This window comes from Trachinotus anak, unplaced genomic scaffold (assembly GCF_046630095.1).
Source record: "Trachinotus anak isolate AG129_WGS33_773 ecotype Australia unplaced genomic scaffold, CSIRO_AGI_Tana_v1 ptg000021l, whole genome shotgun sequence".
NCBI classification, from domain to species: Eukaryota; Metazoa; Chordata; class Actinopteri; order Carangiformes; family Carangidae; genus Trachinotus; species Trachinotus anak.
The window spans coordinates 144,800-172,754 of record NW_027273872.1 but is presented as its reverse complement, the minus strand read 5'-3'; the positions used below and the strand labels follow the sequence as shown (position 1 = coordinate 172,754).

The 27,955-nt window shown below is 39.4% G+C and overlaps 1 protein-coding gene across 2 annotated transcripts; it reads right to left on the bottom strand.

The window, feature by feature from the left end:
* Positions 1-296: 296 nt before the first annotated feature.
* klhl4 (kelch-like family member 4) lies at positions 297-26,331 on the bottom strand. 2 transcript variants are annotated; one of them, XM_071506904.1, is made up of 11 exons: positions 26,194-26,331; positions 14,372-14,539; positions 12,369-12,505; positions 11,817-12,013; positions 9,147-9,359; positions 7,259-7,445; positions 6,956-7,180; positions 5,322-5,484; positions 3,750-3,962; positions 2,607-2,778; positions 297-2,224 (listed from the first exon to the last, which is right to left on the bottom strand). In XM_071506904.1, the coding sequence occupies exons 2-11, from the start codon at positions 14,512-14,514 to the stop codon at positions 2,165-2,167; spliced, it is 1,710 nt and encodes a 569-aa protein (XP_071363005.1). In that variant the 5' UTR covers positions 14,515-14,539; positions 26,194-26,331; the 3' UTR covers positions 297-2,164. The 2 variants fall into 2 exon arrangements, with proteins under 2 accessions (XP_071363005.1, XP_071363004.1); XM_071506903.1 differs by lacking the exon at positions 26,194-26,331 and adding an exon at positions 21,894-22,591.
* Between the last annotated feature and the right edge of the window lie 1,624 nt (positions 26,332-27,955).

Sequence of the window (27,955 nt, the reverse complement as noted above, 5' to 3'; positions counted from 1 at the left end):
CGGCTGCACACCCATGGGTGGCACCTAGACTGTGTTGGCAAAGCAGTTTAGTCTAATGTGGAATTTAACATTGGGCAACACTGGGCTGGGAAAAACAAAAGAATCTTGTGTTTTTGCAAAAACCATATCCAATACAGGGATAAATGGAATCAAGCCATTTTCTTCATTATGCTCATGTTGCAGCCAATGTTACAGACACTGTGCATCTCCAATTAATTGGACAGAGATGTACTGAGATAAATATTCTACATATTGGGGCTTTTTTTTCAGTAATATTATGTGCTGAGGAGGTGAACTTAGGTCAAAGCTATTATCCTTTATTGATTTCCTTTATAAGATCTGACAGGAGCAGATACAGATAAACAGAAATAAAAAGTTAAAGAAGGAGATTCATCTTTCTGTCAACTGAGATATAAAGTGTGCAAAGAGGGTTTTGCTGTAATGTGTTTACAATATTTTCTGTTTTCTAGAAAACACCTACAGGTTTCTGAATTAAAATTGTACATGTGGACACATGAGGGAGTAGTTCATAGGCAAAAGCTATTGAAATCTAACCAAACAAGCAAGAAGGGAGTGCAGGGACTTTGAAACTATTTGGAGGGTAAACAATAAAAAATAAAAAATAAAAACACAAAGGCAAAAAATAACAGTTGGTCCTCAGTCTGCTGATGAGAAAGTGAAAACCCAGAGTGATATCAACAAACTTGTTTGCGTGATTTTAGAAGTGGCTGCTGCAGTGACAACAAAACTGAGGTTAATTCTGACGTCAAAGTAGCTTCCAAGTCTGTTTAGTGAAAGAATGAGTTTAGTTTACTTAAAGCAAAACAGGAGAAATCAAAATGTGCCGGCTGAGGGGCCACATTCAGCTCCATACATGGATTTGATCATGCAGAGAAGACTGAAGTCATTTTAATGAGAGGTTTGCATGCTGTACAAAATTATGATAAAAACATAAAAAGTAAGATTTGGCCCCGAAAACATTTTAGAATTACAATTACAAATAGTTCTCATTGTGAAGAAGTTAGTAATGTTAACTTTAATGAGCAGCTGAACAACTGACTACACATCTAAAACTTCTAATCAGTCACATTAGAGAAATGCTGTGGAAATCTAAAAATGTAAAACAGTACTTGAAATTCTCTGATGGGTGGTTTGGGTGCAGCTTGTGCCACTTAGTTTCCAGGAAGGCATTAAATCCTTTAAATACAGTGGAGACAATGATCTGGATATATAATATTGTAGAAATCAAATAAAGCATTAGCTCAGCTAGCATGCCTGGAAATAAAGCCAAAAGAGTAATAACAACTGGTTTAGGCCTGATTCTATCAACACAAATGTAGTTTCAGAAAGTTCACAAAAATCTGTACAACAATGTGAAATATCAATATGATATATTTTCTGTAATTCACAATTTTGTAAACCTTTATTTAATGCGTAGCAAGACTTTTCTAAGACAAGCAAATGACTTTGGTGTTGTGTAGCTACAATAAAAAAGTACTTGAGAAAATGTCCAAATATATTACTCAGCAGAAAGTTTGATTTCACTCCCAAACTCCGAACCAGCCCGGGCAAACTCATCAGCCTCAGTGTCACAGTGGTCCACTTCACTTCAGAGTAAGAATCTGTTCTGACACTGGTACATAGTGACGTTTATTTATTATAACAATTTTCATTTGAGTGGCTATAAAGGGAAATATAAACCCAAAAATATACTGTATGTGATGGCACTGATTGGAAATGTTTGTGTATAAATGTAAACTAACCTGGACTTCGGCTTGTTTACTCAAAGAGTAACTTTTACATTTAATCTTATGGACATACACAGAAGTTTTCATAAAACCAGTAAAACAAATCAGTACAACAAAGGCTTGGCATGGATTTGCTACAGCTCAGCCAAGTGTATGAAAATTCTTGATCGGTTGAGAATGTGGAGAATTTGCAGAGCAGTCCTCCCCAGTGGGCAGACATTCCGCTAATGATAGAAACAATGCTTTATGGGCAAGGCTGTCTGTGTCTCCCTCTGAAAAATCTGTAGAGCAGAGTTAAAGAAAAAAATAATAAAAACATGAGTCTCAAAGGATGTGTCCTCGATCTGTTGTTTTGTTTGTCCACTTTTCTTTGCAGCTCTCTCATTCGTTTCCCATGCTGTCATGAGACGAAACGCTCAAGGCAATTTCACCACCACCACACAGGCGCCTGCCCTGCCAATGTTGAGAGGGACCTCCTACAGGAAGACAGAGAGGTTAACATGCAGCTTCTCATCTGAGGCGGTCTTCAAAAAAAAATCCAATTTTACTTCATGCAGATAAGAGGGTTACAGAGGCAAGATTGGAAAAACATATTAGAAAAGAAGAAAAGCTATAAAATATTGATAGGATTCAGTGACTTCAGCAGATTTATCTTCCTGAAGGGCATTAACTGGAACCCTGATTTTATATGTAGCTGTTCTGGCAAATACAAGCTACAAATCCATTAAAATTTTAACCATTTAAAATGTAAAATCTGAAATGGTTAAATGGTTATTCTTATTTGTATCCAAACAAAAAGAATATAATGTTTAAAGTGTTTTGAGTAATTGATTAATTCATTTTAGTCGATGTAATTACCTCAGTCCACTCATTGTTCTGTGCATCGTAGGACTCAACAGTGTTCAGATACGACTGGCCATCATATCCACCCACAGCATACAGCCGGTCGCCCAGCAGGCAAACACCCACTGCATCCCGGGGGATGCTGAGGGAGGACACGGTGGTCCACATGTCCGTCTTTGGATCGTACCTGCAATTGCAATATTTGGTCAAATGATTGTTTTAGCTTTATTGTGGCTGGTATAGTCAAAGAAGATTTTTTTGTAAAATTAAATTTATCCAATCAGTCCGATCTGAAGAGGAAAACAGCATCCCTTCCCTACTAATTGAGACACCCTTATGTTCGCTCTCTTAAGTCACAGATGCGCGAACTGTCACCAGGGGAACTGCTTTCAGCACAGACAGAGCTAAATTGAAAGTTAAAAGCAAAACTGTTTCTTGAACAGCAGCTGGTGGGTGCTGGGTCCAGAGAGAGCTGGACTCATCAGTGAGGCCAGAAGCTGTTGCACAACAATTCTTTGTTGACCGCTAAGATGAAAAAAACAGACACGTCATATGATTTCTGAGTAATGAAGTCATTCAAATGTAGTTTTTGTCAGGTTTAAGCTAAATAATCAAATGCAAGTGCAAGAATGCATCTCGGCAGTAAATTGTGATGTATCATGCATTTAAAAAGCAGATCCCAACAATGTTTAATAAATGAACTTAAGTGTTTGATAAACTGTAAGAATAATAAACTAACACGCTGACAAGACCCAAGAAAGACTGTATGCAACAATCAGTGTTATATTGATGCATGTTTGGTCACTAGGTATAAATGCATATAAAAGAGAAAAGGTATCCTGAGCAGTGAATTACAACTGAAGCTGCTCTACTGGTGTGTAGTGAGGAGGATGTTATGGCCAGCAGATGGTGCCAGATACTACAAAATAAAACCATGTGTGGAAACTATGAGCTCTTCAGTTGAGTATCATGAAGTAGTATAACACCAACAAGTCTCAAAATGCAGGAACAAGGTGGGGATCCAACAGAGTTTAACTACCTTTTGTTCTTATTAGAAAGTCAATAGCCTTGTCTCCACCCATGACTGAGTTCGACCAAAAGCAATCCAAAACTGCTTACACAACACTTTGTGTAAGCAGAGGAGAAGTGTTTACCGACCTCTCAACACAATCGGAGAGTCGAGAACAGTGGTTGGAGGCAGGGGCGTCGTGTCCTCCGACAGCATACAGGAAGTTGTTGTATGTTGCCACACCCACTCCTCCTCGCCTCTTGGCCATAGGAGCACACATGCTCCACTTGTTGGTGTGTGGATCAAAGCACTCCATTGACCTCAGGCATGAGCTGCCGTCCCGACCACCTACTGCAAACAGTCTGAGAGATTAAACAAAATGAGGTCAAAATCTGAAATATTTGAATATGTACATTCACCTCTACTGAATCCGTCAAGAGAAGCGAACATCAGTTGTCAGGTGTTTGCAAAAATACTGACAGAACAGTGACATTGTGACAGATTTTATAAGATACAGCAGTGAGCAGTGGATAGCAGTTTTCAAAGGCCCTTTCCTTGAGAGCATTCCCTCCCAGAAAGATCACATCAGTGTTTTAAGTGTTTGTGGCTCACAGGCCCAACAGCAAGAAAGTAGAGGCTAGGGAAACAGTTTCCTTGTTGTCTATTTTTGACCTAGATGCAGAAATAACTCAGCACCAACTTCAACACTGAATACTGGATGTAGAGCAGCAGCCTCTTTTCTCCTTCAGCTCACAAACATATTTAAATTAGACTGAGAGCTGCTCTGTTCTTTGCTTAATTTACTTTCAAATGGTGTTGTAATGCATTTAATACATACAAATACATAGTGTTTTGCTTTTATAGAGTCTCCATTACACTGTTTAAATTTCAACACTAATCGGAGCAGCCTCTGCTCTGAGCTGCTCTGAGCTGCTCTGAGCTGCTCAGCTGCACTGTGGTTTATCACACACACACCACAGATTCTGAATTCAAGAGGTTTAGTGGTGTCAAAATATTACCACACTAATACTGCACTTCCAGCTTTTCCTGGACAAGTGCCCTGTGAGTTACACAACCATGTCTGTGTTATTAGATGATCTAGTCCAAGTCACACTTCACATTATTGCTGACTGTTTCTCAAAACAAGTTGTGTTGTAGATGTTTGGATTTGTCATTGTCATTCATTTTGTATAGTAGGCAAATGAACTTGCAGATGATTTAATCTTCTAGATAAACACAAAATCTGCCTTTCTCTTTTAGTCAAAGTGAGATTGTTGTTGCAAAGAAAGAAAACTTACATTTGGCATAAACAGCAGACATGATGATCACTGTTAAAGTTCAAGAAAGATGACTTGGTAACAAAATTGGTTAAAACATGCAAGACTGTGCATGAATGCCGGTGTTGTTTGTCATACTTACACTGGAATATGAAGCTTTTCTGCATTTAATTAACAAAGTGAAATGTGTTTTAAAAAGGGCAGAAAGGGCCCTTTTTAAAACACTGGCATTCCTTGTTCAGTGTAAATTGCCTGTACTTGTCTCCCTCCTCAGTGTCTAATGTGGCTTTGCAGATGGTAGCATCCTCAACCTCAGACTAGATAATATTTCAAAGTAGCAAAAAGACAGCAGTCTACTTTGCCTGAAAGTTTATGGTTGTACATTTTAATCAGAGGGCTGTGTCGGGGATATCGGGTAGGTTTGATAAAAACAGTTTGACTTACTTTCCATTGAGTGCTGTGACTCCCATGGTGCTCCGTGGTGTCGACATACTGGCCACATAGTTCCACTGTCTGGCCTGTGGGTCCCAACGTTCCACTGTGTTGAGATAGCTCCAGCCGTCATGGCCGCCGACAGCATACATGGGGCCCTCCAGCACAGCAATACCTACACAAATAGATGCATTACATTTTATTTATTTCACTAGTTTGTGCGTGTATTATTTTGTATTGATAGTTTGTGGAACATGCACACAGTAGATGTTGTAACATCTATGACACTCACCTACTATTTTTTAATGTATTAAATTCTTTCACACAAACATCTAAGCCTAAATATATTCAGTTCCTCCTTGAGGCTAATGAAACAAAGACTGTCATCTTTTCCAAAGTCTCATCACAAAGCATAATGCCAGGAGAAGGTACTGTAAACAACACATTAGTCAATAAGCAATCAGAAGAAATGAAATGACATTTGTAAATCAAACACTTTTCTTTCAACAGCTCTTGGAGAGAGCCAGAGCAGAGGCACGTTTCTCATTTTAGAGCTGAGCAGAGCGAGTCACAGAGCTGACCAAATCTATTCAAAACACAGGAAGGCTATAAAACTGCATTGTTATTCTTCATTCCCAAGTCACAGAGGAAAGCGGTTTTCATCAGCAACAATGCAGAGGATGTTTTAACACAATGGACTTTTATATTACCACCCTTATTTCCTTTGGTGAGAGTTCAGTTATTTCAAAGGAACACAAGGGCAGATTCAGAGAACCTCCAGTGACATAAACACTGTTAGACAGAAACACCTCTTGTCGTGAAGACCTTATATTACTGACTGGTGGTTTTGGAATAAAAAAAAAAAAATTCTTGTCTTAACCTGTAATGCACACAGCAGGAATAGGCAGGAATGGTGCAGGGATGTTGGTAGACACTAAGCTCAAATATCTTCAGACTCAAAATATGCACGTCACAAGCAAAGCAGCAAGAGATATTTGCAACAGGAAAGATCAAAGACAACACAGGTAATCTGTACAGTGTGATCTCCCGGGCTCACTGATACCTCTGACCACAGTGGGTGAGTGAGCTGAATGCTTTGACAAGATCTCCCTTTTCTGTTACCCAGACCTATTTCAACTGTGAATCAAAATGCTTCTGATATGAGATTTATTGGGCAGGGAAGGTAAGGAAGAGCAGGGCCAGCACAGCCTGCCAAGCTTTGATAGGGGAATGAGAAAATATCAAAGGTCTATCTCAAAAAGAAATGTGGGATTTTTTTTACAGCATGCAAGCCATGACCCCTCTGAGCATGTGTTGTGAAATTTATGTTTTTCATAACACCAGGAAGCCTGAATGAGCTAAAACCACCAAGACTGAATTAGTTGAGAGAATTATATCTTATTGTCAACTCCCTCTGAAAACAGTGGTTTAAATAATAATAATAATAATAATAATAATAATAATAATAATAATACTGGCTGACTGCCTGGACTAGCTCCAGACTACCTTCAAAGGTAATAAGTTAATAAGAGACAACACATTTTTGAATGGCTGACTAAACAATAAAAACTCTGTTATGAGGAGTGTTATTCTATTAATCTATCACTTTCTTTTTAATGAAATAAGTAACGCGCAGTTACACTCACCAAGTCCATGTCTGTGTGTTGACATCGGGGGCATGGTGGACCACACTTTATTAATTGGATTGTAGCACTCTACCATGTTGGATGTCTTGAGTCCATCTCTCCCCCCAACCACATACAGCTTGTTGTCTATCACCGCCACACCAAACTGCAGCCGGCGTCCATTCATGACACCAACCTGGACCCAAGTGTTTGTCCGCAGGTCATACTTTTCTATGGTGGTAGAGCCTAAACCACAGAGACATAAATATTACAGATCACATCAACTGTGCTGATGTATTGTTAGCTACTGAAAATGGGCCATACCTTTGGTAGCATCCATCCCTCCGACAGCGTAAAGTGCACCCACAGTGGACTTCCTAGGTTTGGTTCTAGGGCTCTGAAACATGGGACGTCTCTCTGGCAGAAGATGGTATTTCATGGCCTCCATCAGCAGCTTTTGGCATTCCAGATCATCAGAGAACATTTTGTTGTTTTCCAGATCTGCAAGGAGCTGCATTACAAGAAATGAAAGAGCAGGTTCTACTGTTTGATTGTTTATACAAGAAACTTTTTGAGGCAACACAATGAACTGCTCCATAACTTAAGACTGTGATGGTCCTGAATGGTTTATGTGTGAAATGTATAATTAATGAAACAGAGCACAGTGAAAAGCAGATAATCTAATAAACCCACATAACAGGATAAAGTTTTTTCTCTCTTTCTGAAACAATAGACAAACTCTCAGTGATTTTAGTGTCTCTCTAACCTCAGGGATTAATCTGTAAATTAAGTGAGGGTACTTTTATGAGACCCTTATGAAGAGACAAAGTCTTATTTTCAGATGGTGTAAAATGAAATATAAGTCAGTCACAAACACATTACTATAAAGACTGTTAACATATTGTTTATTTAAATCTACATGTTCATAAAACCATTTTAAATCAGTGCAGTTATCTGTATGCATTTTCCAGTCCATCAAATTTCCTTATTATAAGGCTTAAGTGTCTTATCTCTTTATAACAATGAGCCTGTGCTGGAAAATGATGCAGCTGCTTTTCAAGCAGCACATTTTTCTGTGGTTTTATTGAATATTTTACCACACAATTGATTTCCATGATGGAAAGTTTTGTATGCATTTATTGATCTTGTTATGCCTTCAAGAAATGTCAGCAGCAATGCTCTGCTCATCCTTTCAGTTTCCACTAAATACAGTTTAGACAAAAAAACACTGATTCATGTCTGTTGTTTATTTACCTCGCAGCAAACAGCAACTCACAAGCCAATGGATGAGATAACTTATGCATGAGATCATATTTTCCACATTTTTTTTTTCATTCATAAAAACATTTACTTCATTGTTTTTTTTTTGCAAACAAAAAATCCTCTGAGCTATTCTTCCTGCATATATTTACAGTAAAGTGAAAGATAAAATTTGCATGAACTAGTTTTGGAAAGTAATGAAAATAAAACAGCAGTTATTTAAAAACAGCTATTTTTTTATATTTCAGATCTGCCAGAAGAATGCTTGTGTGTCTGATGTTATGTAATTTAGGATGACACAATTGTTAAACAGTGCTTCTTCTCAGAAATGAATCATTCATAAAACATGAGTTGCAGTGTTTAAAACAATAACAATTCAAACTTAAGCAAGTTATTTATAGGCTGACAGTACATATAAAAACTCATGTGCAGCTCCTATACTACCTTTTGGATTCATCACTAAGATTTTTTTACTTTAATGACTAACATGGTGATTGACAGTGCAGTAGCCCAACTGCTCGAGGCAGACAGCCGCCTCCCTGAGCCCGGTTCTGTTGGAGGTTTCTCCCTGTTAAAAGGGAGTTTTTCCTCCCCCTTGTCGCCAAGCGCTGCTCTTTGTGGGAACTGCTGGGTTTTTCTCTATATCAAAGTAAGGTCAGTGCCTCAAGACAATGTCCATTATGATTTGGCGCTATACAAATAAAATTGAATTGAATTGAATAGTTGTAGGTATACAATGCCTTTAATTGGCAACTATTTTGATATTTAATTAATCATTTTAATTATTTATTAAGCGAAAACATTAAATATTCCCTCGTTTTTTTTAATATGATAGACAAATTAAAATCTCTGACATCTTAGTTCTCAGCAACAAACTTCAGCAAAATACAATAACAATATCATGCTGCTCATACCTTTTCTTCAGCCAACACTTCTTTATCTGCAATCTCACCTGTGGAGGAAGAAGAGGCAGGCGGATGTAGGCGAGGAGCACTCCAAGGTCCTGCTGTCGATGCTGGACATCATACCGTACCCACATCATCAAAGCCTGGAAGATTGTTTCCTCGTCGGGAACATTGATGTCATCGCTGGACAGCAGCTTCACAATCTCAGCTGTGGGGAGGAGCAGGAACTCCTGGTTCTGAATGACCTCCAGGAAGTGTTCCTGGAACAGAGGAGACGTGAAGGAGGCAGATAATCATCAGTCATTAGCTGAGGAGTACATGGTGCAGCACTGTATGTGCGTGTGTGTGTGTGTGTGTGTGTGTGTGTGTGTGTGTGCGTGTGTGTTTGTATACCAATGAGGACCAAATGTCACAAGGACACAGAGGTGAAGAAAAGAAAAGGAGCCAGTTTGGAGGTCTCTACCTACAATTTCTACCACAACTGATAACCACAGTAAAACACTCTCCATTTCTCACACTTTTCAAGGAACAGATGATGGTTTCATCTGTTTCACTTAGCTCATTAAATCACATGATCCCCACAGCAGCAGGCTACAAATCAATCTGGTGTAAAGCATCTTCAAAAAAGCCTCTTCATGAGCTTATAAACCATTTTGCTGCTGATCATACATGGAACCACTAAGCATTAACAAGCCTTTTAATGAGAAACAGAATGGCACTGCACACCAGCATCAGCATCTCACCAAGGTGGTGTCCAGCACTAAGTTTTGTGGAAGCTGTTCTCTATTGCCTTCCTAAAGATCGAGCTTCCATTTACTGGCCAGAAGCCCAGGTGATATTACAGCACTGCATTGCTACCTCTTCGAGGGCAGTTCCATTAAAGATGATGCTACATAAAACACCCTCCCTGCTCTATGCCTCTATGTTATGTCCAACATTACAACACATGAAAGACATGCAGAGCATTCCTTGGGCATAATCATGCTCTGTTTCCTTTCTCTACAAAGCAGCTAAGCATTAATTATTAAGATGCCAGAACTAATCAAGTGCTTGGTGTGGAGTAGATCCTCGACAATTACAAAAAACAAGCACACTATTGATCATCAACTTGCAACGAATTACAGTGTCTTGGTCCGGTCTACGATGAGAACAGATTTTGAGAGCTTAGCACAGATAGCCTTAATGAAATGAGGGACATCTATTGATCTGTTGTGGCGATGCTGAGGGAGAAATTCCATCCAACTCTTTGACATTGCATTAGACCAATTATTTGTAATTACTAGTCCAGAATAGCTGATGACAAAATTGAAAGCTCAACAGAGTTTGTTTCATAAGCATTTAAAAGGATGTGTTTTCAGATGTAGGCAAACTCATTGGTGAGTAAACTGCCTGGAAAACAAGATCAGTGGGAGAGGATACTAATCAATTTAACTACTACAAAAGAGTAATTGTGTAATAACAGTGTTCTGAAGAGGAGGGACACTGATGTTAAATCTGAGGGAGGCTGAGAGAACTACCTTTCAAGAACTTTTCCATTACCATGTAATTTGCAGAGGCTGGCAGAGACAGACTGCTCTATCTCATTATTTTGTAAAAGTGGGACTCATTTAGTAAATCTAAATCCATCAGTATTTATCAGGATATGTAAATGAAATATAGTTTTTTGCTGAAAAGAGGTGCTGTCATCTCAAAAAATAAAATATATTTTTTTTATGTAAAACAACATAAAAAGTGGCAACTTCTTCATATAGGAAGAGGATGTCAGAGGCAGATTCAGCTGCCACTCTCCACCGGGAAAAACAAGTTTATCAAAACACAACTCGCTCCACTTAGAACCCAGAGGATGGACGTCCAGGAAGCCCACAGCTCTCCCTGCTCATTACTGTAGTGATTGAACGGGAAGTTGGCCCTCTTGTGCTGTTTGATGATTAGATTAACCTCCTCCTCCTGGATGGGGCCTCTGTAAACAGGCTGAGCAGATGTCCTTTAGGAGATAACGCCTGCCTAGCACTGTCACTTCTGCATGACCAGCAAGACGTTATCTGACAAATATGTGCATAAATCTTAATCCAATGCAAATAATCCTCACAGATATATAGACATCATGTTCACGAGCCTGACAGAACACTAATCAATGTGCTGCAACATGGTATCTCTTACTGACAGCCACCTAACCAAATTAGATAAAGTGCAAGCATGAAACTATTCAATCTCTATTCAAATGTGCATGTCCCCCAATTCTCTGCTGAAATTAGATGATATAAATAACACCAACAGTTTCCTTCCTTTACAGGCTCTGACAGTTTGTTTTATTTAACTAGCCTCAACACAGTCACAGATACTGTTGTGTACAGTATTTCCAACTAGGACGTTATCTCCACATATTGTATTTACTGACAAAATTATGTTGTCATGCAGGGTATAATAAGCTGATGTGAGGAAAATTAAATTCAGATGAGTTTTGGCTGTCAGTATCCTAGATTAATGGAGCAGAATTCTTTTGAGTCACTATGGTGTGCACTGCCTTTCGTGTCAAAGTTCATAATTAAAGTAAATTTTTAAATTCCTGTGTTACTAATATAGCTTTCATTACTACAGCTGCCGTTGTATATTCATGCAATAAAGAGTCACTTTGAGAGTTCAGTTCCTTATCACAAAATGAATCATTTAGCCCACCCAGCCATGTAAATGTGGTCTGGCACTGTTTGCCCTCCTACCATGGTGTAGTTATGAGCCACGTTGAGCAGGTCGACGCAGCCCTGGGCGTCTGCAAAGGAGCGTATTCCCAGGCAGTTGGAGGGATGAAGCTGTTTCATCAGAAAGTTACAGCAGACCTGGATGACTTGTGAAAGCTGGAGGAGACAAGCTGCTGCCAATAAACTCTCAATGGTCTCCTCTTTCAGCTCAAGGACACCTGTAATGTCACAATAAGCGAAAGCCATTTTTATGTCATGACTGAATGTAGCTGCCAACGGCAAAAATTTCAATCAAGGAAATGGCAACAAATATTAGCAGTGAAATCGAATAAAGAATTAACAGTAAAGATACTTATTGAAGAATATTGAAAATATACTGCTGAGGTTGATATTGTGATTGAAACACATGGTAGGGGATTTATCAAAGGGCAATTTGCCTGGTAAAATCAAGCAGTTTTATGTTGAAGTACTGCCCAGCGATGAATTGCCTTATTGATCCATTTTAATTATGTTGGATTTCAGAAGTCTCATAACTACTTACAAGAGCTAGTGAATGTCTTCATGAGCACTCACCAGTGTAGGCGAAATGAACCAGGGATCTGAGCGCCTCTGGATCCACTCCCTCCATCTTGATCTCCTCCTGCTTTGCCTCTCTCACATCGCTGGTGAACATAGCAGCAAAGTAGTCTGACACAGCACTCAGGACCAATCTGCCATGAGGAAAACATTGTGAATTAATGCTCTGTGCTGGACATTAGCTTCAATGTCTGAGGGAGATCTATGTGCTGATTATGTGAAGTGATTAGTGAATCAACGCTGAATCCCTCAAATACTTTGCTTCATAACAAAGGGCATATCTTTGCAGTATATTGAATCACGTTATACTGTTGGTGCAATAATTTCCTGCAGGACTGGACCTAACAGTGATTTATACCACTCCTGTGCTTTCACACCAGGTTAGGTCAGTAGGGGAAGTTGAGTAACTTACTGTTCCCCCCACATTCTTCAACTAATTTTTCTAGCTCACATAACACACAGGACGATTCATGAAGGAAAAGGGATCATATGGCATTATAAGGAAATGAGATCCAGTGACACAGACCAACAGTCTACACTCATGTTTCCATAATCTTATGGTTTCTAATTTTTAGAAAATATTCAGATGCCTTCATTTTTTGCAAACTTTCCTGTGTCTCATTGTAAATGGATAAAATTGCCATTTTTGATAAACATTTAATTTTAGAAATTTCTTGCAAATTAATTTAAAATCAATAATTGAATATCTTATTTACAAAGTGAATATATTATTTGAATATCTTATTTACAAAGGTATTCAGACCCTTGATTCAATACAGTGTAGATGCCCTTGTGGCAGAAAGCTTTGCACACCTGGACTGGGGCAGTTTATCCCATTCTTCCTGGCAGATCCTCTCAAGCTCCGTCAGACTGGACAGGAAGAGTCTGTGAACTACCATCCTCAGGTCTCTCCTCAGATGCTCTGTGGAGTTTAAGTCAGGGCTATGAGACTTGAGCCACTCCACTGTTGTCTTGGCTGTTTGCTTCTTGTCACTGTTATGCTGAAAGGTGAACCATCACCCCAGTCTCAGGTTGTGGCACAGGTTTTCAGGTGTGTGTCTTTCTAAACCGCATCCAATTGATTCAATCTTTTCTCAAGGATAATCTAAGCAGAGAGGATGCACTTGACCACAGTCTGGACAAAGAGTCTGAATCCTATAGTAAATAAGAGTTTTCAGTTTTGGATTTTTAATAAATCTGCTTTAATTTTTTTTTTTTTTCACGCTGTTATTATGGGTCATTGAGTTTAGATTGACTGGTAAAATAGTGACAGTTTATCCATCTAAAATTAAGCCTCCACACAATAAAGTGAAGCTATATTTATTATATCATATTTCATCATGTCTATATGCCATCCCTGCTTTACTTGGTTGTGTCCTATGAGCAAATATAAAGCCACACTGACACAGACATTCAGAGAGCTGTTTGTTTCACCCAACTAGGTCAGTCAGGGATACTTTTCCTCTCTGTGGAGCGTTCTGCTTTCTGTTTCATGAGTCTGTCTGGATGAATGAACAAAATATGCCAGTGGATAGATGTATAAGCACATGCACTCAGTGAACATCAGGGATGTTACAGTCATTCAACCGAGGGTTGGATGCCCAAATATTTACACCTCTATGTAGTGGATCATAGTCTTCTTCCATGTATCAAATGTTCTGTGGAAATGAGGACAGGCTGCGGTGTAATTAGATCCCTGCAGTGTACATTATTTAGACCAGTGAACATGCAATTTGTGCATCGTTCCTTTTGACTGTCACCTGAAAATCAAAAGGATTTTGCTTTGCTTTTCAAAACTTAATCAATCATTGCTCAGAGGGATCTGACTGACAACATGTGTTTCAGCATGTGAACTGTGGTACAGACCAAAGCCTTGAGATGCACAATGATATTGGCTTAAGGGAATCCAGATGAATCCAGATGAGCCTCTTTAACTCTAGACTAAAACAGATGCAGGTGTAATTAATAAAATCAAAGCAGACAGAGGCACAAACACCAACCTGTGAGCTGGTATCTTGTGATCCCCTGCTATCAAGAGGACATCACACAGCTGCTTGTGCTGGAGGTAGGTCTCCATCTTACGGAAAGTCTGCTCAGCATGATTTGTGGCCTGGAAGAACTCGTCGGAGGAGTTGGTGTTCATTCTGGAGAAGGTGCTCAGAGCCAACCTGTAAGGAGGGAGGAAGAGAAAAGAGATGTGGTGTATAACTACATCATCTTTGCTTTGTTCTGTGTGTTTAATATACATTTCTTGATGGAAAACCCTTTTCCACTTTTGGACCCAAAGAAAAAAAAACAAAAGAAACCTGAGACACAGGTGAAATTAACAGGGACAATTTAATTTAGGAAGACAAATTAAATAAACAAATTCATTAATTTTGCTCAGTGTTTACCCTCCTTGTCCGAGTATGAAATTAATTAATTAATTAAAGAGCTGTACACAGCAAGATAAGCAACAAATTATTAAGGAGACAAAGGGCTTATCTGGGCACAGGGCACCCCTGAAGTGTCTGTTCCCTCTGGTGGACTAAACTCTGCACATAAATGTATAAGTAAGACCTTTAATCCAATGGAACAAGTAAGCACCGCAATCTGTGCAACAGCTTCCCAGACACAATTTTCCTGTGTCTGTATGCGTACATGCCTTTGTGTCTGTTCCTGCGTGCATCTGCATATCTGTGTGTTTTCCAAAGACAGGGACTTAACAAGTGAACAAGCCTGTTCCTCACAGCATTGTGGCGAGGCTGGGTCTGTGTCCCCACAGGCTGCTAGATTACATGCTGTTTTACAGTCATCCAAGTAATCCCTCAGACTCGTGGCAAATAATGCATCCCAGTCACTTTGGTGTCCTTCACAGAGCAAGTCCACTCATTGACATTTAGGGCTGTTTGTTACGCCAAATAAACAGACCCAAGCCATCTCTCTGAGGGAGTTTACTGTCATCTTATGGTGCTGCTGCTGTGTAAAGACCGATAGTGTGCAAGAAAAAAATGTCACTGCTATTTAAGGAGACATTTAATGTTCCCACTCATTACCACTCATATGCTGATATGAGAGCTGCATAAACCAGCAAAGTTACAGATATGTCAATACAAATGAACTGAAAACCCTGTGATGCTTGGCAGCACAACATATTGGCACATGCTAAGACTGATAATGCAGAGAGGATGGAGGGCTTTTATTGATGTCCTGATTAACACACTATTATAGTTTTTAGTTTTTAGTCGAGTGTGTGACTTTCTTCTCTTTGATTACAGAGAGCTATGTTTTCCTTCCAGAAATTGTTTCTGTTGCTCTCTGGTCACTGAAGTATCCTGTAGTCTAATCTTTATTGGGAGACTTTATGCTAAATGCTAGAGTAATTTATTGCCCTGTCGCAATAATTCCCCACTGACTTTGGAGTCTTGGAGAGGAACACCAAACAAGACTGAATAAGCAATGGGGCTGTAAAACTAAGATGCATTGCCTTTGTATTGGCTCCAAAGCACGCTGTAAGGATTTTTCATGCCTACCAATCTCTCCGACACTAATTGCATTGGTATCACATTCTAGGGAGCCATAAATTTCTCTGAGGTGTATAGTGTTTTCAGTAGTGGGTTGGATCATCAGAGGTATAGCCCATTTTTATTGAGGCACTAAAGCCCACCTTACTACAGAGAAACTGCTGAAGGGACAATGCTGTACATTGCACATTACGCAAGCAATTCAAAAAGACTCTCAGAGCCCCACAGGCTCTCTGGATTTTCTGCCTATGAGAACTACAAGAAGGTAAATCAACCAACAAAATAGAATGAAAAAGCCAGAACATAATAAAATACCCATCCCGCCTTAACCTACACATCAAATTTCCATCAGCAAGCACATAGCCTACCACCTGAAGTCTTGTCATTTGTACCTCACACCTTTCCAAAACTATCACATCGCAATGTGACTAACTGGATCTGAGAAAAGACACTACAAGCTCAAAAAACTCTGCTTTGCAGGTGAGGGAGATGATATGCAGTTATTTTCCTATGCTGTAAAGACTAGGGACCAGTTTTAAGGCTGTGCTATTTTTTAAGCATAAGATAAAGACAAATGCAGTAACATAAAGACAGACACATTAATAATAATACAGAGGAGTTATTTAAAAATCAAGTTTAACGTCCTTCCCTCTGTCCCCTCTGCTGTGATCAAGTCCTCACTGTGCTGACACTGCTCTCTGACATGAATGGTTCGACGACTCAAGATGTGCTTTCACCAGCCCAGATTAGCCGCTAGCTGTAAAGGTTATGAGTCAGACGTGTTGCTGAGAATCTCAGTCTTATTCCAACTAATGTCAACTCCATCCTTCTACAAGAGGGAAAGTCGTGCCTGCCTGGGCCAAATGGGAAATGTCTCTTTCAAAATGGATTATAACAGCCATTTGCCCCTGAAGGCTGCTGAGTAGCTTGGGTTGGGTTGACAATCCAACATCCCCTACAAAGCCTCATGCAGCATGTGCCAAGTCTATATATTCCATGAAATCTTTGTGCCTCTGTACTTTGGCGTCGTTATGCTGCCATGCTTCTTTGTGTGGAGAGAAATACAGGGTTTACACTGACGGTAATAACTCGATCCCAGCAGTGAGACTGAAATGATAACTTTGCGCTGAAACAGATTTTCCTCTCTGCACTTCCCCTATCTCACCCAGGCTTATAACAGACATTCTTCTTCTGATGCCGTTGTTATGCCAGACATACAGTACATGCTCAATATTGATAATGATGGAGGAAATGCAGCTGCATACAGGAACTGTGTCTTTTGAAATCTGCTGAAAATGTGGCCAGCGGGCCCTTTATGTTAGAGAGTGCAGAGGAAAATTGTCACGGCTATTAACAGAAACTAAATCTTGCCTTCTTATAGCTTTTCCCTTCAGCTTTTACCAAAACTGCACACGCTGTATAAAAGAGTGGTTCATGACAGCACAATGTCTATAAAACAGATAATGAACATCTGAGGATAGTTACTGTTACATGCCGGTTTGTGATGTGTGTGTCGTATCCTCGGCCCCTCCCCTTTTTCTAGCAGGTGAATCGGCACAGCTGTACCTGGTTTGGCAATCAAGAGCTGGAGTATAAGGAGCATTGAAGTGGCCTAGTCAGGGCCAGTGGATCAGATGGTAGTGTGAGGCTGTGTGTCCGAGTGAACGAGTGGTGATAGCGCTCTGATCATTGTTATCGGCCAGTGGGCCAGTTTTTGTGTTTACACCAGATAGTGTCTGCGTGTTACTCCCTGTGGCTAGGAGGGTGTTCTTTCTTTTCCAGGTTCTACCGGCTCCAACCATTTTCCGGAGCTCGTTTTGCGTTGCCGTGAAAGGATTTTGGTTACCTTGTTTACATAATAATAAATTACCTTATTTGTGACCTTACCTTGGTTACCTGATTATTCCTTCTCCCCGGTTTATTTAACATTGTTAGTCCCCACTCCCCTGGACCACTTGGGGACATAAGTTACTAAATTTCTGTTTTGAATATTAAGAAACTACGTCAAGAGGAGATAAATACTGCACAGTGAAAATGACAAATTATTAGTCAAAATAGCTGTTGGTTTAATAATGAAATTCTGCATAATTGATTCACACAGTGAGTGAGATATCTGTTCGAAGCCACTGAGGAATAATGTGCCAGGTCATGAACATGTCTCAAAATAGAGAATTTATGCTTTATGTTCAGCACATTAATACTGGACCTGCCTGTTCAAGGTGCATGAATGGTACAATTTAATTCCATATTGTGATTTTCAGTTTTTGTTAATAGATGAACTGTGAGCGTGTGTGTGTGTGTGTGTGCTGGGGGCATCCTATAAGTGAAAAATGTGCAGGTTTTAGCAGAAAGCTCCTCACTGCTTTGCTGGTGTCAGGTTAACTCACATAGTGTATGAGACCGTCATCATTGTTTGATTGTCTCTAATTTATTTACATATGATGTTTGTGGGTAAACAAATTAATCCACAACATGACAGTGGTGGGTCCTGGACTGTTCGGGGTCTACTGTTTAGATTAGATATTTATAGATCCAGGTATTTAGATCCTGTATGTATTTGCAGCCTAGCTTGATGGTCTTAAGATCTTAACACTTAAAAGTCTTGATATTCTAATGTTAATATGGGTGGATTCTAAAACTGGATGAAGTATTTCACAAATTGATTCAATAATTTTGCATTTTCCTGAATTCTTATTACTGATCTTAAATTCTATTGTATATTCTAAAGTGTATATTATAGAAAACTCACTGGATATTTTCTAAAATACCTGTTTAATTTTTTGCCTACACTATCACATTTCAGCTTGATCACAGTTGTCCACGCCTCTGTGGTTGTTTTTCAATGCAAATTATTGGATTATTGGATCAGGACACTGCTTCATGGCCCCTACTAATATTACCAATGTAAAATGACTACCATACAATCCTGCTGCAGCTCCTCTCACTGTTGTTTAAAGCCCTCTGCAAAAGCACAAAAAGGGCTCCTAAACACTGGATGTCCAGCTTCCATCTGAGAGGGCCTTGTTGCATACAGAATCAAAGTTAAAGAAGAATCAATTATATGTGATCACAAAATCTTCTAATCTGTGAGGATATCATTTTGAGATTACAGCAAGTGTACTGTATTTTGCAATTTACAGCATCTTAAGGACACCTACGCTGGATGCGTCACATGTAGAGACCCTATAAGCCTTGTGGTGTTATGAGGCATCCAACAAATATCTGAACTACAGCTGCTGACAGGGGAAGAGGTGGTGGTATTTCTTTTCCAAGACGGTAGAGAGAGAATTGAGATATCATTCAAACTAACAGCTCACTGACTCAAGCCTCTGTTAGTGTTTATGTGGTGGAGGTCAGGGTTTCATTCCATTTAGGTTAATTTCTGTCATATATTCCCTGCCAACAACAGGGAGAGGTTATTTGGATGAGAGTCGTGAGGACAGAGCAAACATACAGTTTATAGTTATGTAGGGCCATTAGGAGCAAGAGTGGGAAAAAACAAGGTGTTATATCCTGAACAGCTCTGTAGATATGTAGCAGTTAAATGAACTCAGGAGAACACTAATGGAATGAGAATATACAACATCATACCTCAACATACATGACTCACTGAGTTTTTGAATTATCCTCAGTACTCACGGCGCACACACAAAACATAGTTAACTACATTAAACAGACAAAAATATTAGATCAGTGTTTCCACCAACCTTCCTGCCACATTAATACCAGTGAACTATTAAACATATGAATAAAAAACATCAAATCAGCATGGGCTGTTTTCACTGCCAGTTAGATCAGTTTGACAACAATCATAAATATTAGTAACAGAAGTGAGAAGCCAAATCAAGGAAAAAAAACTGATGGGATGATTTTCTTGTAGACATTGTGTGGACGAAACTAATCACTGAGGGGAATGTACCACAAAATGACTGACACATATTTTCCAGCTATGGAGGAACAGCTAAAACTTTAGTATTTTTTACAGCCAGCAGAACTCATTCCTAGAGCCAGCCTCAGGGATTGTGACAAATTATGTGTCAAGGATTTATGATGTGAGACGTAATAGGGCCACCCAGCTGGTGGAGTAAATGAATGTGCATGTCTCAGTGACATCCACACATCTGTTTAGCCGTCAATGAACATGCAAGCCATGATGTGTCACACAGTCACTGGCCTGATTCGCTGTGCATCTTTGTACATCTACAGATGGAGTGCATGTCCAAATGTCATTTCCTGCAACCGGTCCTTCACAGTTACTGAGTGACTGCGTTGCCTTTAGACACTGCCTTCATTGAAATGTGGCATCATGCAATACACAGCTATGTATTTCCTTTCTAACTGCTGACGTCAAACTCATTTTTGCTGCCTTTCTTGCTACTGAAGCTGTTGAATGGTCAGAAAATACTGATTCCACTGCTGATGATCAAATTCATAAACGGGAATCGCTATAACCCAGTACAGCTACAACAGAGCAGAGCCATTTTAATATTTCAGCATCATTGTCAAAGTGGCTGTGCTGTATTTTACATGGCTAGCATGAACTCAAGATCCTCTGAGAGCCAGAGAGTTACACATTTTTACTGTGAGGTGCATCTTTTATGCATGCACTTTTCACACACAGGGATCCCAAAACATGAACATCTGCCAATTTTGCCAACACAGAGAGCAGAACATCGAGCTGATTCCAAACTGTATTTTATTTTAACTTGGAATAATTCATGTTCAGACTGTCCACTGCCCCTAGCATTTATTTAATCCATGTATTTGGCTGTAGGTAAAGAGCATTTATTTATCTGTTTAATTAGAGTGAGATTTTTCTAAGACAAAGAGACTACTTCAGTTTCATTGTTCATTTCATCACCAGGTGCTCCAAACAAAAGCGTGCAGAACTCAGAAAAGCTTAAGGAACAATCACCTTAGAATGTCACAGACAAGATGAAAGGAGAGTTGGTCTTTTCATCCTAGATGTGAGGTGCTTTTAGTGTTCTGCCAGACAGCGCGTGCACACACACACACACACACACACACACACACACACATATATACACCACTAACCTGTTTACTTCCTGGAAGAAGATGTAGGATCACATGGATGACAGGGGGAAAAACACAGGCAGTGGGTGGGATTTATAGCTGGAAAAACATCTATGACCCTGAGAGTTTGGCATCAGTGTTGGTAAAAAGATTTTGGTGGAAAATACATTCAATAACCTGTACCAGCCACTAGGTATGATAGATTTAGCATTTTAAAGTGTTTCTAGTGGCAGTCTAGATAATTCATGTGATTGCACTGCTTCCTACTTTATAGGTCTGGTACGTGAGGTAATTGCTCTTTCCCACTATCCACTTCTAGGTGTATGAAAATATGCATTAGTGTGCGTAAAACCTAAATACTCTGAGGAGCCAGGTGAAGGCATACTGTAATCTGGGGCGCACAGACAAGGGAGCAGAAAAAGCCTTGGCTTTCCATCCACTGAATAATTAAAATGATTCTTTATTGGTTTATCCTGCCTAACACACTGTGGACAATGAGAGTGAGCTGTCCCCAGGTGAGCCATGGTGGCAGTTGCCTAGCCTGAGTAAACTGGAAAATGATAGCTGCGCAGATCATTTACTTTCATTTTAATTGAAGGATCTATGTGCAGCATAGCACAGTGAATGTTGAAAGAAGTTAAAATGTTGTAGACACATTCATCATACACAGTATGAATGTAGATTTTAAGTATGACTGTTATGTGCTAAGTTAGCAGCATTTATTAATTAAAGCAGGGTTGCACTCATCTTTCCTGATCACGAGAAAACACCCTGATGTTTTTAATCCTCAGGTTCTGCCTCAGACATCAGACTTTCCCCTTTCGATGCAGATTTTTATTTAGCAGCTTTCACTATGAAATGTGAGGGAACCATGTGTTCCCAAAATAGCATTCTTCTAACTGAGCATAACATATGCTCAGGCTGATGGGGCACCACATAATCAATCTGTGTCTTCTAAATACCTAATACCTAAGAACACTCATACCTCTCTCTGGCCTCCACCTCTGCAGGTTCCTCTGTGCTGCTCTTCACATCTTCCTGGCCAGTGTTGGCCAGTTCTTTCCTGTTGGCACTGGGTGAGGGACTGCTCTTTGAAGTCTCCTCATTGACCTGGACACCCTGGATGGTGTTCTGTTGATGGTGCCATGATTGATGCCCCGCTCTTACATAGACAGGCATGGGCCCTGGTGTTGTTGCCAAGATGCTGTGGACCGGGCTGTTAGTCTTCCGTAGTCCTCCAACACCTCTTTCCCGTGAGTGACTCTTCAGCCGACCCTGGGTAGGAGTCCCTCTGTGGTCCAGGCCATCCTGTTGGGTGTAGCCTCCCACCCCACCAACACCACCACCTCCACCACCAGCTGAACCTTGGGATGAATGGCTGAACCAACGCCAGCGGAGCCTGAGAATCTGCTTTACATCAAAATCCTTCTTCCCCGACACAGACATCCTCCTCTGGGTTTGGAGACGAAGGCAATGGTACGTTGAGTCCCCAAAAACATGGAGAGCAGGGAAGAGAAGAGCCTTGGTTTCAGTCCTCACTGACTACAATGTGCCTCTTCTCTTCCGTTATTGTCTCACTACTATCATGACCACCCCCTCCTCCTTCTATTACTCCTCCGTTGTTCTTTTAGTGGAGATGGAAAGCAGTCCTCTGCAGCTTTTGTTCCTGTGCCTGAGACTACTACCCTCCCTCCAACTCTCCCTCTCTTTCTTTCTCTCTCTCTTTCCTCCTGTGCTGCTGCTGTTTCTGTTTGCTGCTGCTGCTGCTGCTGCTGCGCCGCTGGAGCTGAGTTAATGCACATGCATGATCCACACTCCCTCCCCTTCACCTCCCCTGTTCGCCTTCTCCCTCTCTCCCTCTGCTTGCCTCTCCTGTGCATACACACACACACACACACACACACACACAACACACACACACACACACACACACACAGTGAGACATAGACACATATACCCTGCAAATAAAATGAGAAAATCTCCCCAGCCCTGCCCAGTCCCCTCTGCTGCTGTTCTGTGTGTCCCTGTGTGACTATGTATTCTTGTGTGATATCAGGGCTGCCTGCTCATGCAAGGGGAGGTGGAGGATCATGGAGCCAGGATGATGAGGTCACACCTTAACAAAGTAAATCACTGCTTGCTGAAGGAGGGAACATGGGAGACTACTAACTACACTGTATGATCATGACTATTAGTAGAAGCTTGTAATACACTAATGTATGTGGATACACCTACATGCTCATCCATAAACAGAAAAGCAGGGATACATTAATAACATTAAAACATAAATAACCAACACACATCAACTCACACTGTGAAAGGCAAGTGAAATATATCTCACACTAACACACATCTGTGCAGGCTGCTATTCCTGCATCAAACAGAATCCCATGGGGGACTGTCTCAGTAAAGGTAGCCATGCAGAAAAAATATTCTCCTTCAGTTGCTGTCTTGAAAGCTCCCTGCGATTAAAAGTGAAAAACTACATACTGATCAACCTTCAAGGTCAGTAAGATGCCTCATCCCTCGTCAGGTCTTTTTCATTTCAAAAATAGATCCTGCTACTGCATAATCTTAATACTCCACTACTGTAAGTAATTGAGATACAACAACTAAACTCCTACTTCAAAGACACAGGGGAGGTGAACCAGCATACAAGGTAATTTGGGGACATTTGATCAATGCTGACAGCATCATCAGCATATGAAAAGAGTAGCATGCAGATATTCTGTAGGGTATTTTGTCAACACTATTGGATCTGGGGGTTTTAGGTACTTTTTACAATCCAGTTGTCAAAGGAAACTGTGTATGCCCACAGGATAGGTGGTAATTGGATTTAGAAATGAATTGTGAACCATGAAAGATTGTGAAACATAAGCTATTCTAAGCTCATCCTACCTGCTTGATACTGCAGAGCATCTGGTCAGGATTTATGGATTTTTACACTGGATTTACTCAGTCAGTGTTAATGTTCTGCATTTGAGCTCCCCATTAACACTTTGTTTTCACAGTCTTTATCACAAGCAAGCTCGCGTATTGACATTCACATTCCTGTAGAATTCATGAAAATGCAGCAGTCTTCATGTACTTGTTCCAAATTCTGACTTCCATGGCAATGGTGAGAGAGGAAACCTTGCACTGAAACTGCTGGATTTCAGTATTGTACAATCTCATCCGCTTCCATCACCTCCTGCTGCAGGGTTACTACTGTGCTATTGTATCCACTGGTTTCTACCAAAAGGAAAACTGCCCATGTTATTTGATGGGTTAGTTATACAGGCAATGATCTGATCTATAAAAGATGTTTAAATATCACACATTGTATTATGTTATTTTGGAGCCCAAAAGGACCAGCACTCAGATGCTTTGAGTTGGTGTGTCCACCAAAGCACTAGTTCAGTTGTATGTAAAAGAAGCCATCGTGGTTTACTGTGCCTTAGACCTTCACCTTTAGATAATTTATGATGTAATAAGTCAATGACTGATTTTCACTAATTTAAAGCAGCAGTACATTTGGATGTACAGTATTTACTGATCATAAGTTTGAGTAATATGTACGTAAAATTATTGTGTTGCTAACCTCACTTTGCTGTGCTACAACCCGAATAACACACTATAAATTACAGGCATAAAATGGAAATAATAATTATACTAAACTGACCAAAATGATAATAAAGAATATTGTTGCACATACTATGATAATTTTTAAAACAACCTAATGATGCCATTTCTTGGTTTTTGTTATCATTTCTTGCTAACAGATTTTTTGCCACAGTCATGTCGCAAAAAATTCAAATGAATTATCACCCCAGGTACCATCAGCTGTATGCATAAATTCATGAAAACAGAATTCAGACAGACTTTAATGTACCCTTTATTTTTCTTACTGAACAGAAATTCTACTCCAGTCCCCCATTCAATTTATTTTAGTATAGGGGGCCTTTGCACTTAGCAACCTTTACAAAATTATCTTTAAATACAGTTGTATGTAACTGTATTGTCCCCAAACCACATTCAGAAACCAAAATAACAATTCCCTTAAAATCTCTCATTGCCACTAAAAACAGATTATTGCAGAAGCTATTTTTAATGCTTTAATGCATCATCTTTGACAATGGATTCTTAATGACAGCACCACTATTATTGTTTCAGAAAACAAATGGGTATTTCATGGACACTATCTATTAGTAACTCAAGGTGTATCATAATAATAAAGGCCCATTTGAGTGAGATATGATCTAATGTATGGTCACACATCACACTGGGTAACCTCTTCTATTCTTGCAAGAGTCAAGGACACCATCTGGCTGCACTCCACATGACACATGAGATGTCATATGTCAGACTGGTGGTGTAAACCACATTATCATCCAACATCTGCCTCCCCACTGAACATACCTACATGCCTATATAGTCCATCTTACACTCGCAATCAAGCTGGAACAGTTAAATGCCTTAAATGTCTGCTGTATTCTTATAAATTCTTTGTATTCCTGGAGGAGAATTGTGTAATATATTAAGGATTGTAAATCAATAAAAATCAAGAACACATTACAGAATACATTATGGTTATTTTATATTATACTCCTGGATAAGCTACAACTGCAAGATCTCAGCATGAATATCAACTAAATATTTATTGGAAAGATGAAAGCAAGGTCTCACATGTCAAATTCTATGTTGTGTTGGACAGTGACACCTCAAATATAATTGACCATTGTCCACCTTCATGGGACTAGAGTTTATACATAGCAAATAAAAATGCAATGAAATCACAACCACACACACACACACACACACACTGGCACATGTTCCTATACTCTCCAGTACTAACACAGTATTTACAATTAAGCATACTGCGCACTTATAAATGGTGATTTGAAATTTGGAAGCAAGATAAAAACTACCTTCAAATATAAGAATGTTTAATTGCTGAAATATCCCTGACCTTGTCTGTACATGACCAGGGTGAAGAAACGAGTTTGAGCCTTTCATTCACCATGGCAATCAGGAGGGACAAGTAGAGAATTTATGAGAAATTGACATTTAATGTTCCATTTATAGCTGAGTCGGCAGACAAGGTTACTGTCCCTCCTGAAACCACAGCATAAATGGTTTTAGACACATCTCAACGTAACCACGTAACCAGATTGCATAGTAAAAAAATTGGCTACTGGTTCAATTTAAATCTCTTCCTGACAATACCTTCTGTTATGGTACTGCATAAGAATACATGTACAATAAATGTTCATTTACAGCAAATGTCTATGAAAAATGTGTCTTACCTGAGAAACTGGTTCTAAGTGTTACTCCTTAGCATTCAAACCATGGAATTATCTTCTACATTGAACGACCAACATCACTGAGCATAACTAATACACAACTCACAACTGTGCAGGACTGTTCCAATTTTTTTTCTTCTCCTGTGTCTTTCTTTCAGCCCAAAAATGTTTGCCTCTCCAGAAAGGAAAGGGGCACTTTCCTCTTTTAAAGGAAATTCCTGATAAGTTCCTTCCTCTACACTACCGCAACAATTGGATTCATGCAACCAGGAGCAGTGGGATCACATCCTGTGTTTGAGGCACAACAGTGCTTTCACAAAGCCTTACTCTGCAAACTTTGTTTCTGTAGAACTAATTTCAACAAGGTTTAATGTATTTAATTCGTGAAGAACTTTAACTTCTGCGTAAAAAAACAAACAAAAAAAAACCAAAACATAATTACTAAAGTGTCAAATAAATAGTACTCAATAATAATCAAAAGCTTTAAAACTGTCTATGATTATGCAGCTTTCTATGAATCTATGAGTTGGATAAATTACAGTCCAAAATTAATCACAAAAAGGTCAGTCAAAAGTCTGAAGTGTTTTTAAGATGTATAATACCAAAATACCAAATTCTTATAACAGTGGTGGCGTATTATTATTTAACCACTGGGTGGCACATTTTTCATTTCTCTTGTAAAGGTCCATCAATACACTGAATTATTACGATATTCTACATTCCCATACTAAAGCCAAATTGTATATATAGTGAACCTTGATATAATATTTTGTGAGAGCAAAGATCTGTGAATGAAACCACTTTCAGAAATGCCAAACAGTTTTTTGGGGCAGTGTAATAATATCCTGTTTGTATAACACAAATGAATAATAATCAGAGACCGCGGTTTGTGGTTCAGATCTAGTCTACAACCACCCTCAATGTTGGCTACTTGTAACTTTCTTTCCCTATTTTTATCCAAGTCCATAACCTTTCCTTTAAGTGGCTACAATTGATATTTTCATAATACATAATATTAAGTGACAAAGTGAAAACAATGTGACAATGAGGTGATGAACCTACAAAGAATAATCCTCTGAATCTACTGCTTTGCTTTATGGGGTTTTATATGGAGTGTTTACCTCATTGTTTTGCTGTCTGGCCAGAGAGCTTTAACGTTTTTGTTCACTGTCACTGTATACACTACCTGCCCAGCATCAAACAGCAAACAGAGTTAACAAATCGCTAATGAAGATAGTGGAACATTCGGCAGCTAAAATATCACATTTCTCCCAACAGGAGTTATTAGAAACCATGAACAACGTTTAGAGGAGAGTGAATTTGGGATTTACATTTGCAAAGTGATCAGAAACATGCCTTTGAATGAATGATAATATTGCCTGGAAACTCCTGCATGCAAATAGCCTAAGCAATCTTATTAATTTAAAAAGTCATAGGTCAATCTTCTATTCATAACTTGTTTTCTCCTGCTCCCAAGTGGCCAACAAAATCAGTTTTGGAATTTTAACCATATCCAAATTCTCTTAATTGCCTAAAATTAACTAAAAATCTATTTTATTTTAGTCAGCCAGCTCACTAGACATGGATTTTTGTTTTTGTGTTTCTTTTTTATTGTGAATGTGGAATATGCACAGAGTTGGCATTTTGCATCATGGCTTTGACCTCTGTCACCAAATTTTAGATAGGATTTCGACAGATTTAAATAGATTTATGCAGATTTAATCCATTTGATATGCTGCAGGTTATGTAGTAGATAATGTAATTT

Coding starts and splice junctions, on each gene's coding strand:
- klhl4 (XM_071506903.1), bottom strand. CDS start 22,354: ATGTCTGTGTCGGGGAAGAAGGATTTTGATGTAAAGCAGATTCTCAGG. Junction 7,446..9,146: donor TGCCTCTTCTTCCTCCACAG/GTGAGATTGCAG, acceptor CTTGTAATGCAG/CTCCTTGCAGATCTGGAAAA. Junction 7,181..7,258: donor AGGGATGGATGCTACCAAAG/GTATGGCCCATT, acceptor TCTGTGGTTTAG/GCTCTACCACCATAGAAAAG.